Source organism: Salmo salar, chromosome ssa26 (genome assembly GCF_905237065.1).
Source record: "Salmo salar chromosome ssa26, Ssal_v3.1, whole genome shotgun sequence".
Taxonomy (NCBI): Eukaryota; Metazoa; Chordata; class Actinopteri; order Salmoniformes; family Salmonidae; genus Salmo; species Salmo salar.
The window spans coordinates 6,977,885-6,991,619 of record NC_059467.1 but is presented as its reverse complement, the minus strand read 5'-3'; the positions used below and the strand labels follow the sequence as shown (position 1 = coordinate 6,991,619).

General features: G+C 41.2%; 1 protein-coding gene and 1 long non-coding RNA gene across 2 annotated transcripts in view; one reads left to right on the top strand and one right to left on the bottom strand.

The window, feature by feature from the left end:
- The window catches only part of LOC106587060 (SH3 and multiple ankyrin repeat domains protein 2), a 262,030-nt gene that overhangs the window by 65,045 nt on the left and 183,250 nt on the right, over window positions 1–13,735 (top strand). Inside the window, exons 4-5 of the mRNA XM_045708423.1 lie at window positions 9,159–9,362; window positions 13,110–13,181. Coding sequence (XP_045564379.1) covers window positions 9,159–9,362; window positions 13,110–13,181 — 276 coding nt within the window. The remainder of the gene's footprint in view (window positions 1–9,158; window positions 9,363–13,109; window positions 13,182–13,735) is intronic.
- On the bottom strand, window positions 943–2,790 carry LOC123730757 (uncharacterized). Its single transcript, XR_006762186.1, has 2 exons — window positions 2,365–2,790; window positions 943–1,632 (listed from the first exon to the last, which is right to left on the bottom strand). It is a non-coding gene; the product is annotated as an uncharacterized lncRNA (long non-coding RNA).

Sequence of the window (13,735 nt, the reverse complement as noted above, 5' to 3'; positions counted from 1 at the left end):
CCTCACAGAAACCAGAGATAATAAGAGAAGACAAGATGAGTTTGGTCTGTTTATAGTATGCATGTTGAAGGGGTGTGTCGTCTACCATCGTTCATATCCCACATTCACTTCCTGAAGTTCTCAAAAATGAGTGAACCCATACTCACCTCATTTTGTTATAGCATCTTTGGTTCGACAGACGATCAAGTGAAACCCAGAATGCATTGTATGTCAACAAACATGGCTCCATATGTAAGTGTAAGTTCCGTCCCTCTCTTCGCCCCAACCTGGGCTCGAACCAAGGACCCTTGCGCACATCAACAACTGACACCCCATGAAGCATCGTTACCCATCGCGCCACAAAAGCCACGGCCCTTGCAACGCAAGGGGAAACCCTACTTCAAGTCTCAGAGCGAGTGACGTCACTGATTGAAACACTATTAGCGCACACCACCGCTAACTAACTAGCCATTTCACATCGGTTACACTCACCCCCCTTTTTGACCTCCTCCTTTTCCGCAGCAACCAATGATCCGGGTCACGGCACCCATGTAACAGTGTAGGTTCTGTCCCTCTCTTCGCCCCAACCTGGGCTCGAACCAGGGACCCTTGCACACATCAACAACTGACACCCACGAAGCATCGTTACCCATCGCGCCACAAAAGCCGCGGCCCTTGCAACGCAAGGGGAAACCCTACTTCAAGTCTCAGAGCGAGTGACGTCACTGATTGAAACACTATTAGCGCGCACCACCGCTAACTAACTAGCCATTTCACATCGGTTACATACACACACACAGCTGGAATTAGCTTAGCTCATCATAATCAGTACAACCTTCAAAAAAATATTTTACACACATACTATGTGCCCATTACAATCTATGCAAAAATCGGAATGCATATCACCGGTAATTGAAAAACATGAATAAAATAGTAAATATATCAATAATACCACACAAAACATTTCTGATAGTGATTTATTGATACAAATGGTGCGTGCAGGCAGTCACACGTAACCTCTCATTCCCACTCTGAGCCATTCAGTGTTGTTGTTTATGTATGTAGCTAATGAGCTAAGCTGTAGCATTAGCAATGTTTTTCAAAAGGAGACAACTCAGAAATGCGGAAATTCTGGAGATTTAAAAAAATTCTAACAATGAGTCTGAAAGTCAGGAATCAGATTCTGACAGTGACTGAGGACCCCTTGTCCACTGACAAAGTCCCAGTTCCCTTTGAAGGTGGTGATGGAGGCAGACGGATAGTGGATGAAGTACAGGAGTTCTGTGGTAGCTGGAAGGCTGCCAGCCATTTCACCCCTCCTGGCCAGCTGTTTGTGTTGATGAGTCCCAGTCTGGAGTGCAACGTCCCTTGCCATTTCCATCTGAGGCAGAGTGCTTCAAGTTGTTTCTGACAGAGGAGCTGGTGGGAGACATTGTAGAGACCAACTTTGCCACCCTCTTTTCCCAAGACTGCTTTCTAGTTCTGCTGCTATGACTGCATTTCATCAACAACGCTACTGCCATCCTAAATGACCAAATGATACAAAATAAGAAATGTCAACAACTGGCAGTAAAGTGCCATGACAAACGAGACGTCCATGTCCTCTCCGCTGTCCATACAGCAACCATGTCGGCCACAGGGAAGGTGGACCACCTGACGGGAGAGAGAAACAAACCAGACAGAGAAACATCAAATTAGACTGCGTGCTTGACTATAACCTCAAAATGGGGGCAGTGGATAAGGCTGACATGATAAACAGCTTTGTGGAATGCACTCAGAAAACGCCCAAGTGGTAGAAGATATTTCTAAATTTTTCCAGGGTAGCTTCAAAATACAACATGCCAATACTTCTGATGCAATTAGCATTGTTTTACAGAGCTAATAGAATAATGTAGCTAGCTACATAAGGACGATTGAATATAACACCATAAAAGGTTATGACATGAGTAACGTTACCTCGCGTGTCCGCGGTTATAAGGAATATACACAAATAGAGTATGCTCCATACACACAGTTGGCTACAGTATAAACGGTATAACACGACATACAGAAACTATTATAACGTAATAAGGCACTTACTTTGATAGAAACACAGTCTGGATTTGAAGATGGGTGTCTGTAGTGACACCTCTAGCACTGAGACGCTGTGCCACTTGGGAGTCATAAGGCCAGGGTAGTTTCAAAATACAACACATGCTAATACTTCCCTGACGCAATTAGCATTGTTTTCCAGAGCTAATAGAAGAATGTAGCTAGCTACCTAAGCATTGAGTATAACACCATAAATGTTATGAAATGAGTAACGTTATAAGGAATATACACAAAAACATTATTCTACAATAGAAACGACATGCAGAAACTATTATAACGTAATAAGGCACTTACTTTGATAGAAACGCACACATTTCCAAAGTTATTATTGGTAATGAAAACAACTTTGATTGCGATGCAGGCAACAGATGGAAAATGTGGACACGTGTATGCAGGACGGCAGATGAGCAAATGTCTGCAGACTTGAACTGCACAAACAATTGAGAAGTGTTTGGGGAATTCTGGCCGGGTCAGGAATGTCAGAAAAATTAATTGGTCCGCAAAAGTAAAAATGACTACTTTTATGTGAATGAATGAGACGGAACACACCTCAATTCAAACTGTTATTAGAAAATAAAAAACTTGTTAGAAAATTTAAAATGGCCAAGTTGAAAACAGCCTATAAATAAAAATAGGCTGCGTGCCTTGGTTTTAGGGCAGCGCGGATTAAATGTACTGTTACGTAACAATCACATTCTGGAATGGAGAGAACGTTCTAATATCACGTGCATTAAAAATCTCCCGATGGGGCAACCGTTAGAGATATTTGGAACTCACGGAACTAACGTCAATTATCTAAAAACACATCAATTTAGATTTTTTTTCATATTTGCATATGTTGTAGTTTAGACCATACTTTTCATCATCTGACATTTTTGTGTTGTGGCCGCCATCGGTTGAGACACAACATGCTCTTAAATACAGTGTGGGTATAATTTTTGTACATTTATCAGCCAAAACATGACACCCACCCTGTATTCAAACGCATGTTGTCTCTCAACTGATAGCGGGCACAACACAAAAACCTCAAACGATGTAAAATAGGTTTTAAGCTACAACATATGCAACAACAAAAAAAGAGTTTGCCCGTTTTTAGATAATTTACTTTTAAATGTAAAAAAATGACATAGAAAAAGATAGTTTGGACAGCCCTATTTGTAAGCTTTTAAATTATATCAATCTCCACCATTTATCTTTTCCAGTCATGAAGACATGGATGTCTTCTGGCATGGTGGGGTTTGCAAAATAGGTCAACATTGAGCACCTTTATCTCTTGAGTGTTTTGGAATTCAGGTCCAAAAAGTAACTTTCTGAGTACCTCTACAATGGGCAAATATTTATGGAAGGTTTGTTCAAATCAAAAGGGGTGCTCTCAAAAAGTAATTGAATTAAAATGGATTTACCCAAAAGAGATAGTGGTCTCAATGGGACTTCCCTGCTTAAAAATAAAGTTTAATTATTATTATACATTTTTTAATCAATGTAGGCATTAGCTCTTCTACTGGTCCAATGAAAGTAGTGGGGTAGGGAGATGGAAGTGATATACAGTACATGAGCAGAGAGATTGCATATTGAATTGAATGATTTTTAAGGCTAACTGTACGTCAAACCCTTAGTTGAACCCACACTGTCATAGAAAGCATGACATAACATATGAACTTAGATTACATTGGATTGTTAATCTTTAAATCTTACTGTATGTTAAATACTACGCTTTCATAACACATGACATTATATGATGACATTTCAAACTGGTATCTCATGGATCTAGAAGCGCTATTGAATGTTGGTGTCTTTCAAAGCAGATAGATTGAGTTTTTAGATGATATTTGTTGGTCGAAGTATTTGGGGGGTTCCAGTGATATTTGTGATTGTATATTCCCTTCAATATTCATCATAATTATGTAATAGATATTTCATACATGTCATACAAATTCATTGTAAATAATATGTATGTATGTGAAACACTGAACTATATATATTTGGAAGGAATTTGCTATATAAAAAAGTGAGTTTATTTGACTTGATTCCCTAGTCCTAAGGCATATTGTTGTCAAATTGTGAATGTTTTTTATTTATTTAGTGGCTAAGTGTTTTTTTATTTATTTTTTAACCACAGCAATGTGAATTGGAACAGTTCTCCGTAACAGACTATGTGTCCAGGATAGTGGGTATTCCTTTGATGGGTTTGAGAATTTCCTTGACAGGCAGGATAAAAGGCAAGCATTAGGCTACGTATTGATAGAGAGAGAAAGTGGGCACAGCAGGAAAGGGTGGCCACAGCACTCAAGGGAGTGATTGAAAAATCTTCATCCACTTTCCCCAACGCACAAGTGCTTATCGCCACCCTGCTACCACGAAAGACGTTCACCCTGCTACCATACAGAGGGTAAACGCAAGCATTTCCTGTGACTGTGCCTCAAAACCAAATGTTTACCTGGCCCACCATACCCCACCCTGGACTTGAACAGCCTTTATGACCAGGTCCACCTCTACAAACCAGCAGTCCCTACTTTTGCAAGGACCCTAAAAGACATTGCCCACAAACGCAGCCCCAGCACCTCACACAGGAGCAACAGAGCATCGGACAGCCCGCCCAGACCAGCGAGGCCCCCCCACCTGCACCTAGAGGACCCACACCAAGAGGACCTACATCCAGACCACAGCACCACCAATGACTTATCAGGGACCCAAGCCCTGCTCATATAATCCCTACCATTGTGTCACTGAGTTGTCGTAGTGCTGCTGCAAATGTACATTGGCTCAGGGGCATTGGCAGTCATAATGTAAATAACCTAATTTATGTTCCTCTAACTTCCCTGAATGCCCCTGTCAATCGTACAGCTATTGTATGCTGTTATCATGCGCCTATGAACCTAAGTTATACTGCAGAATACCTGACCACTGTGACTTACCCAAAATTAAGAAAATCCTTGACCATGTGCAGACTCAGTGAGCATAGTCTTGCTATTGAGAGAGGTCGCCACATGATAGGGTCACACATCAGACCTGGCTTTCGAGAGAAGACAGGCCATGTGCCCACTGCCCACAAAATGAGGTGGAAACTTAACTGCACTTGCTAACCTCCTGCCAAATGTATGACCACATTAGAGATACATAGTTCCCACAAATCACACAGACCACAAACAATTTGAAAACAAATCAAACATTTGTTCTCCCATCTCCTCTGTGGACATGGGAGAACCTTCCAGAAGGACAACTATCTCTGCAGCACTCCACTAAATCAAGCCTTTATGATAGAGTGGCCAGACAGAAGCCAATCCTCAGTAAAAGGCACATGACAGCCCGATTGGAGTTTGCAAAAAGGCACCTAAAGGACACTCAGACCATGAGAAACAAGATTCTCTGGTCTGATGAAACCAAGATTGAACACTTTGGCCTGTATGCCAAGCATCACGTCTGGAGGAAACCTTGCACCATCCCTACTGTGAAGCATGTTGGTGGCAGCATTGTGCTGTGGGGATGTTTTTCAGCTGCAGCGATTGGGAGACGAGTGAAAGGTGAACGGAGAAAAGTGCAGAGAGATTCTTGATGAAACCTTGGTCCAGAGTGCTTAGGACCTCAGACTGGGGCGAAAGTTCACCTTCCAACAGGGCAACGACCCTAAGCACATAGCCAAGACAACGCAGGAGTGGCTTCGGGACAAGTCTCTGAATGTCTTTGAGTGGCCCAGGCAGAGTCCGGACTTGGACCCGATCAAACATTTCTGGAGAGTCATGAAATTAGCTGTGCAGTGACCCTCCCAATCCAACCTGACAGCGCTTGAGAGGATCTACAGAGAAGAATGGGAAAAACTCCCCAAATACAGGTGTGCCAAGCTTGTAGCTTCATACCCAAGAAGACTTGAGGCTGTTAAGGCTGCCAAAGGTGCTTCAACAAAGTACTGAGTAAAGTGTCTGAATACTTATGTAAATGTTATTTTTCAGTTTTTAATTTGTATTAAATGTGCCAAAAAAATCGAAAAGCCTGTTTTTGTTTAATCATTATGGGATATTGTGTGTAGATTGATGAGGGAAAAAAATATATTTAATCTATTTTAGAAAAAGCCTGTAATGTAACAAAATGTGGAAAAAGTCAAGGGGTCTGAATACTTTCCGAATGCACTGTACACTCCCATATCTGTTAGGCTAAATACTGGAGTGTGCAATCACAGCACACTAGTGGAACACAAACAACATTGTCAATACTACCAATATTTGAATGTCTTTATATATTTTTTAAACCTTTTTGAGTGCAACGTTTACTGTTAAATTATAATATTTTTTGGTAGTGTTTTGTTTCTTCTCACTTTTGTTTCTTGTTTATTTCACTTGTGTTGGCAATGTAAATACATGTTTCCCATGCCAATAAATCCCCTTTGAATTGGAGGGAGAGAGAGAGAGAACAGCTACAATGAACAACTGTTTTTATGTCCCTCCACTACTCCACACTCTCTTGCGTTTTCTTTGTTAGTCTCTTTGTAATCTTCTAAACTGTTTCTTTGTCTCCCTTTCTCCCTCTGTCTCTCCTCTTTATCTTTTCTCTATCTCTTTGTTCATTGCTATAAATGGGAAACGTGGTTGAACTATGGAACGGTTATGACTCTTTATGGTTAGGGATAGGTATAGAGTGGAGGGTTTATGGTAGGGGGTGAGTGGGCCACATAGTGGGTGGAAATCTTTGGGGTCAATTTGTGTTGACCTACATCAGAGCCTGATGCAATTGTGATGTAATTAACTTACAGTACAAGACCACCCACATAAGTACAGTACAAGACCAGCCACATAAGTACAGTACAGTACAAGACCACCCACATAAGTACAGTACAAGACCACCCACATAAGTACAATACAAGACCACCCACATAAGAGCTTCTGAAAGGAGGCGGTTTTGTACCCCATAGTGTTGAATAAATCAAAGTACTGGGATTAACTGTTCCTCCTCTCATATATATTCAAATGACTTAACTTACTTATTAGGTTGAATTACCATTCGTTCATTTTGAGTCATTATTTACTCATCATATTAGAATGGGCTTGTGGTGGCACTGGAGGATTTCGTTAGATCGGTTTACCGCTTGGTGACTGTAGTTGTAACATCAGTGGGCTGTGTGTGTGTTTTCGTGTTCGAGAGAGAGAGAGAGAGAGAAGAAAAAGGCAACCAGTGAAGAACAAACACCATTGTAAAAACAACCCATATTTATGTTTATTTATTTTCCCTTTTGTACTTTAACTAATTTCCACATCGTTACAACACTGTATATAGCGATAATATGCCATTTGAAATGTCTCTATTCTTTTGGAACTTTTGTGAGTGTAATGTTTACTGTACATTTTTGTTGTTTATTTCACTATTGTTTATTATCTATTACACTTGTTTTGGCAATGTAAACATTTGTTTCCCATCCCATTTAAGCCCTTAGAATTGAAGAGAGGATTACATGTATGTTGATGTATTTCCCAGTGACAAACAGCCTCTGTTCTTTCTTTCACTTCTTCCATCCCTGCTCGGGTTGCACTTCAAACCCATTTCAGCCATTTCACTGTCAGAGAGGCTTTCAAATAGCTACTTCACTGTTTCATAAAGTTTCCCGTTTCATTACATTTTTGTCATTTAGCATTCATCTTATCCAGAGTGACACAGTATTGAGTTCATGCTTTTTTTGGTACTGGTCTCGTGGGAATCGAACTTGTGGGAATTTTTTTTGACTTGATTTTTGATTTGAACCCACAACCCTGGCGTTGCAAGCGCCATGTTCTACCAACTGAGCCACACGGGACCACATAACAAAGTTTCTCCTGAAACTCAACCTTTCCATTTACTGCTCTGAGATGCACTCATGATGAAGCTGGAGCATAATGTAACATGATGGGAGATTTACTATCGAAGTAACATACTGTACTTGTTGGAATGGTCCTCAGCCAGGTGGAAACAGCCCATTATCTCTCCACAGACAGATGCCAGACATCTGTTCCTGTACACTATCCTTCCCTCCATCCCTCCATCTCCTCCTCACCTACTCGCTGCCAGCCAGGGGGTGTTATGGGTAGAGTTCAGAGTGTTCATCAGCCTCAGTCTTTATCACAGGCACAGGTCCACTATCACCAGCTGAGCAGCAGATCCGGAGGTAAACACACACACACACACACACACACACACACAAACAAATACTGAATGCCACGGCCCGTGGCCCATAATCCTCTCTGATTCAGTCAGGTCTGGCAGATGCTGCTGTATTGTTTGTTTGTTCAGCTCGGAGGTAATCTGGCTGGGTGCAGGAGAGGGGTCAGTGGGGTGGTGTGGTGTGACTGTCATGCTGTACCTGCTCCATAGCTGAGGTTGTGGCACTGTGTGGCACTTAGAGAAGATGTGGGAAATGTGTTCGTATGGGCAAGTGTTTGTATGGGCAATGTTTTTTAAAGGGATAGTTCACCCAAATTACAAAATGATATTGGTTTCCTTACCCTATAAGCAGTCTATGGACAAGGTATGATAGCAATCCATACTTTGCTTTAGTTTCCCTGGCACTGTTTCCACATGCTAATGTTTTAGCATTTGTGGCACAAATCCCATTCAAGTTATGATATTAGCATTTTTTCAAATCGTCTATAAGTGAGTTTGTTGAGCTTCACAAACAATGTTAGATACTTTCGGATGATTTGGACATGATGAGCAAAAAATGCTAAGATCGGTCCCATGACTTGAATGGGATTTGTGCCACAAATGCTAAAATGTTAGCATGTGGAAACAGTTTCAGGGGAACTAAACCAAAGCATAGATTGCTGTCATACCTTGTCCATAGACTGCTTACAGGTTAAGGAAACAAATGTGTATTTTTTTTACTTGGGTGAACTATCCCTTTAAGTGTTTGTATGTATAAGTGTTTGTAGGGTAATGTTTGTAAGTGTTTGTAGAGGAAATGTTGGTGACGGTTTTGCCTGTGAATGCTCAAGCCCAGGCTCTTGGGCTACAACTGAAAGTCTGTGACCCGTTTTCTTTTACCATGATTCTCACTTTTCCCCTCTCTAACCCTACCCCTTTCAACACCCCTATTCCCAACCCCAACCCAACCCAAACCCCTCACGCAGAAATGTATGCGGTTCAACCCTAACGCGACTGTGTGGGTTGCCAAGCAGAGGATCCTGTGCACGTTGAGCCAGAGTCTGAAGGATGTGCTGAACTACGGCCTCTTCCAGCCCGCCATGAATGGACGTGATGGGAAGTTCCTGGATGAGGAACGCCTCCTCCTGGAATACCCACAGCCAATCAGCAAAGGAGTTCCAACTCTTGAGGTAGAGCGTCAGCCAATCACTGAACTTGTTACGTATTTAAAAAGGTGTGGTATTTCTATTTCTATGTATTATGGATCCCCATTAGCTGCTGCCAAGGCAGTATAATATCACCATACAAAAGTATAAAAAATATACGTGTGTGTAGAAGAAGTGTGTTAGTATGCGTGTGTCTCTTCGCAGTCCGCGTTGTTCCATAAGGTGTAGTTTATCAATTTTTTAAGTCTGATTTTATTGCTTGCATGAGTTACTTGATGTGGAATAGAGTTCCATGTAGTCATGGCTCTGTGTAGTATTGTGCATTTTCCAGAGTCTGTCCTGGACTTGGGCACTATGAAGAGACCCCAGGTAGCATGTCTTGCGGAGTATGCATGTGTGTCCGAGCTGTGTGCTAGTCGTACAAACAGACAGTTTGTTGCGTTTAACATGTCAATACCTCTCACAAAGACAAGTAGTGGTGCAGGCAATCTCTACTTTGAGCCAGGAGAGATTAGGGCTATAGCGGTATTGATGCACGGACCGGTTTAGGTTTTTACTTTACCTTCTATAAGCATATTTGAAAGTTTGGTTTATTAAATGCGATATGCCGTGTATAAGGTACATTTTTATAGTTTACTTCGCTACTTGAGTCATATCTCTCCACTTTCTCTCTTCATTGTAATTTGCCTATGTCCCTCTTTGTGGCACTTGACCATATGACTGGGCAGTAGTCCAGGTGTGACAAAACAAGGACCTGTTTTGTTGATAGCAAAGTCAAGAAATCAGCAGCACTTTATTACGGACAGACCTCTCCCCATCTTCGCTACCGTTGCATCAATATGTTTTGACCATGGCAGTTTAAAATCCAGGGTTACACCAAGCAGTTTAGTCTGCTCAACTTGTTCAATGTCCACATTATTCATTACAAGATTTAGTTGAAGTTTAGGGCTTAGTGAATGGTTTGTCCCAAATACAAGGCTTTTTTGTTTATATTTAGTTTATTACTTGCCACCCATTCCAAAACTGACTGTAGCTCTTTGCTAAGTGTTGCAGTGATTTAAATTGCTGTGGTAGAGTCATCAGCATACATACTGTAGATACACAGGCTTTACTCAGTGCCAGTGGCAGGTCATTAGTAAAGATTGAAAAAAGTAAGGGGCCCAGACAACTGGATTAGGTTGGAGAGGCTCCCATTAAAGAATACCCTCTGTGTTTTGTTAGACAGGTAACTCTCGATCCACGATATAGCAAGAGAGGTAAAGCCATAACACGTATGTTTTTCCAGCAGCAGATTCTAATCGATAATGTCAAAAGCTGCACTGAAGTCTAACAAAACAGCTCCCACAGTCTTCTTATTATCAGCCAATCATCAGTCATTTGTGTAAGTGCTGTACATGTTGAGTGCCCCTCCCTATAAGCATGCTGAAAGACAATTGTTAATTTGTGTACTGTGAAATAGCATTGTATCTGGTCAAAAACAATTTTTTCAAGAAGTTCACTAAGGGTTGGTAGCAGGCGGATTGGTCGGCTGTTAGAGCCAGTAAAGGGTGCTTTGCTATTCTTGGGTAGCAGAATTACCTTTGCTTCCCTCCAGGCCTGAGGGCACACACTTCCTGTAGGCTTAGATTGATGAGATGGCAAATAGGAGTGGCAATATCGTCCGCTATCATCCTCAGTCATTTTCCATCCAAGTTGTCAGACCCAGGTGGCTTGTCATTGTTGATAGACAACAATTATTATTTCACCTCTTCCACACTCACTTTACGGAATACAAAATTACATTGCTTGTCTTTCATAATTTGTTCAGTTATGCATGGATGTGTATGTTCAGAATTTGTTGTTTGTATGTCATGCCTACATTTGCTAATCTTGCCAATAAAAAAGACTATATCAGTGGGTTTTGTGATGAATGAGCCATTTGATTCAATGAAAGATGGAGCCAAGTTCGCCTTTTTGGTCAAAATCATTTAAGGTGCTCCAAAGCGTTTTATTATCATTATTTATATAATTTATCTTTGTTTCATAGTACAGTTTCTTCTTTTTGTTCAGTTTAGTCACATGATTGCTCAATTTACAGTACATTTGCCAATCGGTTGTGCAGCCAGACTTATTTTCCATTCATTTTGCCTCATCCCTCTCAATCATCCAATTTTTTATTCCTCATCAATCCACAGGGATTTAACAGTTTTTACAGACATTTTCTTAATTGGTGCATGCTTATTAGTAACTGGAAAAAGCAATTTCAGAAATGTGTCAAGTGGAGCGTCTGGTTGCTCCTCATTACACACCACGGACCAACAAATATTCTTTACATCAAAACATAGGAATCACTACAAAAGTTATTGTATGACCTACACTATATTAAGCCCATCCTTTGGAACTTTAGTTTTCCTAGATACAGTGGGGGAAAAAAGTATTTGATCCCCTGCTGATTTTGTACGTTTGCCCACTTACAAAGAAATTATCAGTCTATAATTTTAATAGTAGGTTTATTTGAACAGTGAGAGACAGAATAACAACCAAAAAATCCAGAAAAACGCATGTCAAAAATGTTATAAAATTATTTGCATTTTAATGAGGGAAATAAGTATTTGACCCCTCTGCAAAACATGACTTAGTACTTGGTGGCAAAACCCTTGTTGGCAATCACAGAGGTCAGACATTTCTTGTAGTTGGCCACCAGGTTTGCACACATCTCAGGAGGTATTTTGTCCCACTCCTCTTTGCAGATCTTCTCCATGTCATTAAGGTTTCGAGGCTGACGTTTGGCAACTCGAACCTTCAACTCCATCCACAGATTTTCTATGGGATTAAGGTCTGGAGACTGGCTAGGCCACTCCAGGACCTTAATGTGCTTCTTCTTGAGCCACTCCTTTGTTGCCTTGGCCGTGTGTTTTGGGTCATTGTCATGCTGGAATACCCATCCACGACCCATTTTCAATGCCCTGGCTGAGGGAAGGAGGTTCTCACCCAAGATTTGACAGTACATGGCCCCGTTCATCGTCCCTTTGATGCAGTGAAATTGTCCTGTCCCCTTAGCAGAAAAACACCCCCAAAGCATAATGTTTCTACCTCCATGTTTGACGGTGGAGATGGTGTTTTTTTGCCATCATTGTAATCCTGCCACAAACACACTATACGAAACATTTATTAAACATGAGAATGAGTGTGAGTTTTTGTCACAACCCGGCTCGTGGGAAGTGACAAAGAGCTCTTATAGGACCAGGGCACAAATAATAATATAATAATAATAATCAATAATTTTGCTCTTTATTTAGCCATCTTACATATGAAACCTTATTTGTTCATCAAAAATTGTGAATAACTCACCACAGTTATTCCAATGCAACCCAACTCTGCAATGTTGGGTTGCATTGGAGAGCGTCTCAGTCTTAAATAATTTTCCACACACAGTCTGTGCCTGTATTTAGTTGTCATGCTAGTGAGGGCCGAGAATCCACTCTCTTATAGGTATGTGGTTGCAAAGGGCATCAGTGTCTTAACAGCGCGATTTGCCAAGGCAAGAAACACTGAGGGCAGCCCTATCCAGAAATCTGGCAGTGGCTTCTGATTAAATCGATAAATCAATAAATAAAGAGGTGACTTTTTGAAAGAGTTTTACTTCCGAGTCCCAACCAATTAGCATGGCGTCTCTAGGGAGACTATTACCTTCTCATCCAATAAGAACAACTGTCATTGCTACATGACACCATGTCATGCATATCTGACTGGCCCAAATCCTATTTTTTTTCTCTATCCTCTTTTCCACAGTTCCGCTACAAGAGACGAGTCTACAGGCAGACCCATGTGGAAGAGAAGCAGATTGCCAAACTTCACACCAAGGTGAGTGGTGTGGACAAACTTCACACTCTCTCCTAACAAACAGCTGGGGTCTTACTGCACACATGCACTCACACAAACACAAACACACACTGTTGGGAGCAACAGAGATGCTGGAGTGTCACTTTATCTCACTGTCAGCACACAGGCCCACAAACATCTTCAGTTATGTCAGCTGTTATCACTGTGAGCCTCTGTAGTCTCTCTCTAGTATCCTGTCTGCATGTCTCTCTCTACTCTATACTCTCCTGTCCGCATGTTTACTCTTTACTTTCTGTAAGAGTTAAGGAAGCGAAAATATGGTGATATGGAGAGAGGAAGTTGGTAGTTATTTGCTCCACAGTAGTCAACCACAGAGAGCCTGATAATAGTAAAACCCTTGTGCAGTTCAATCATGTACTGTATGGAGTTAAATTACTGCCACCTACAGTACACTCTCATTTTTCAGAATAAATTATTAGGTTTGATTGTGTTGGGCTGGAGCATAAATGTGTAGCCTGAGAAGGCCCATATCTGGAACTGAAAACCCCTGTTTTAGGGGATGTTTGTCAAGGTGT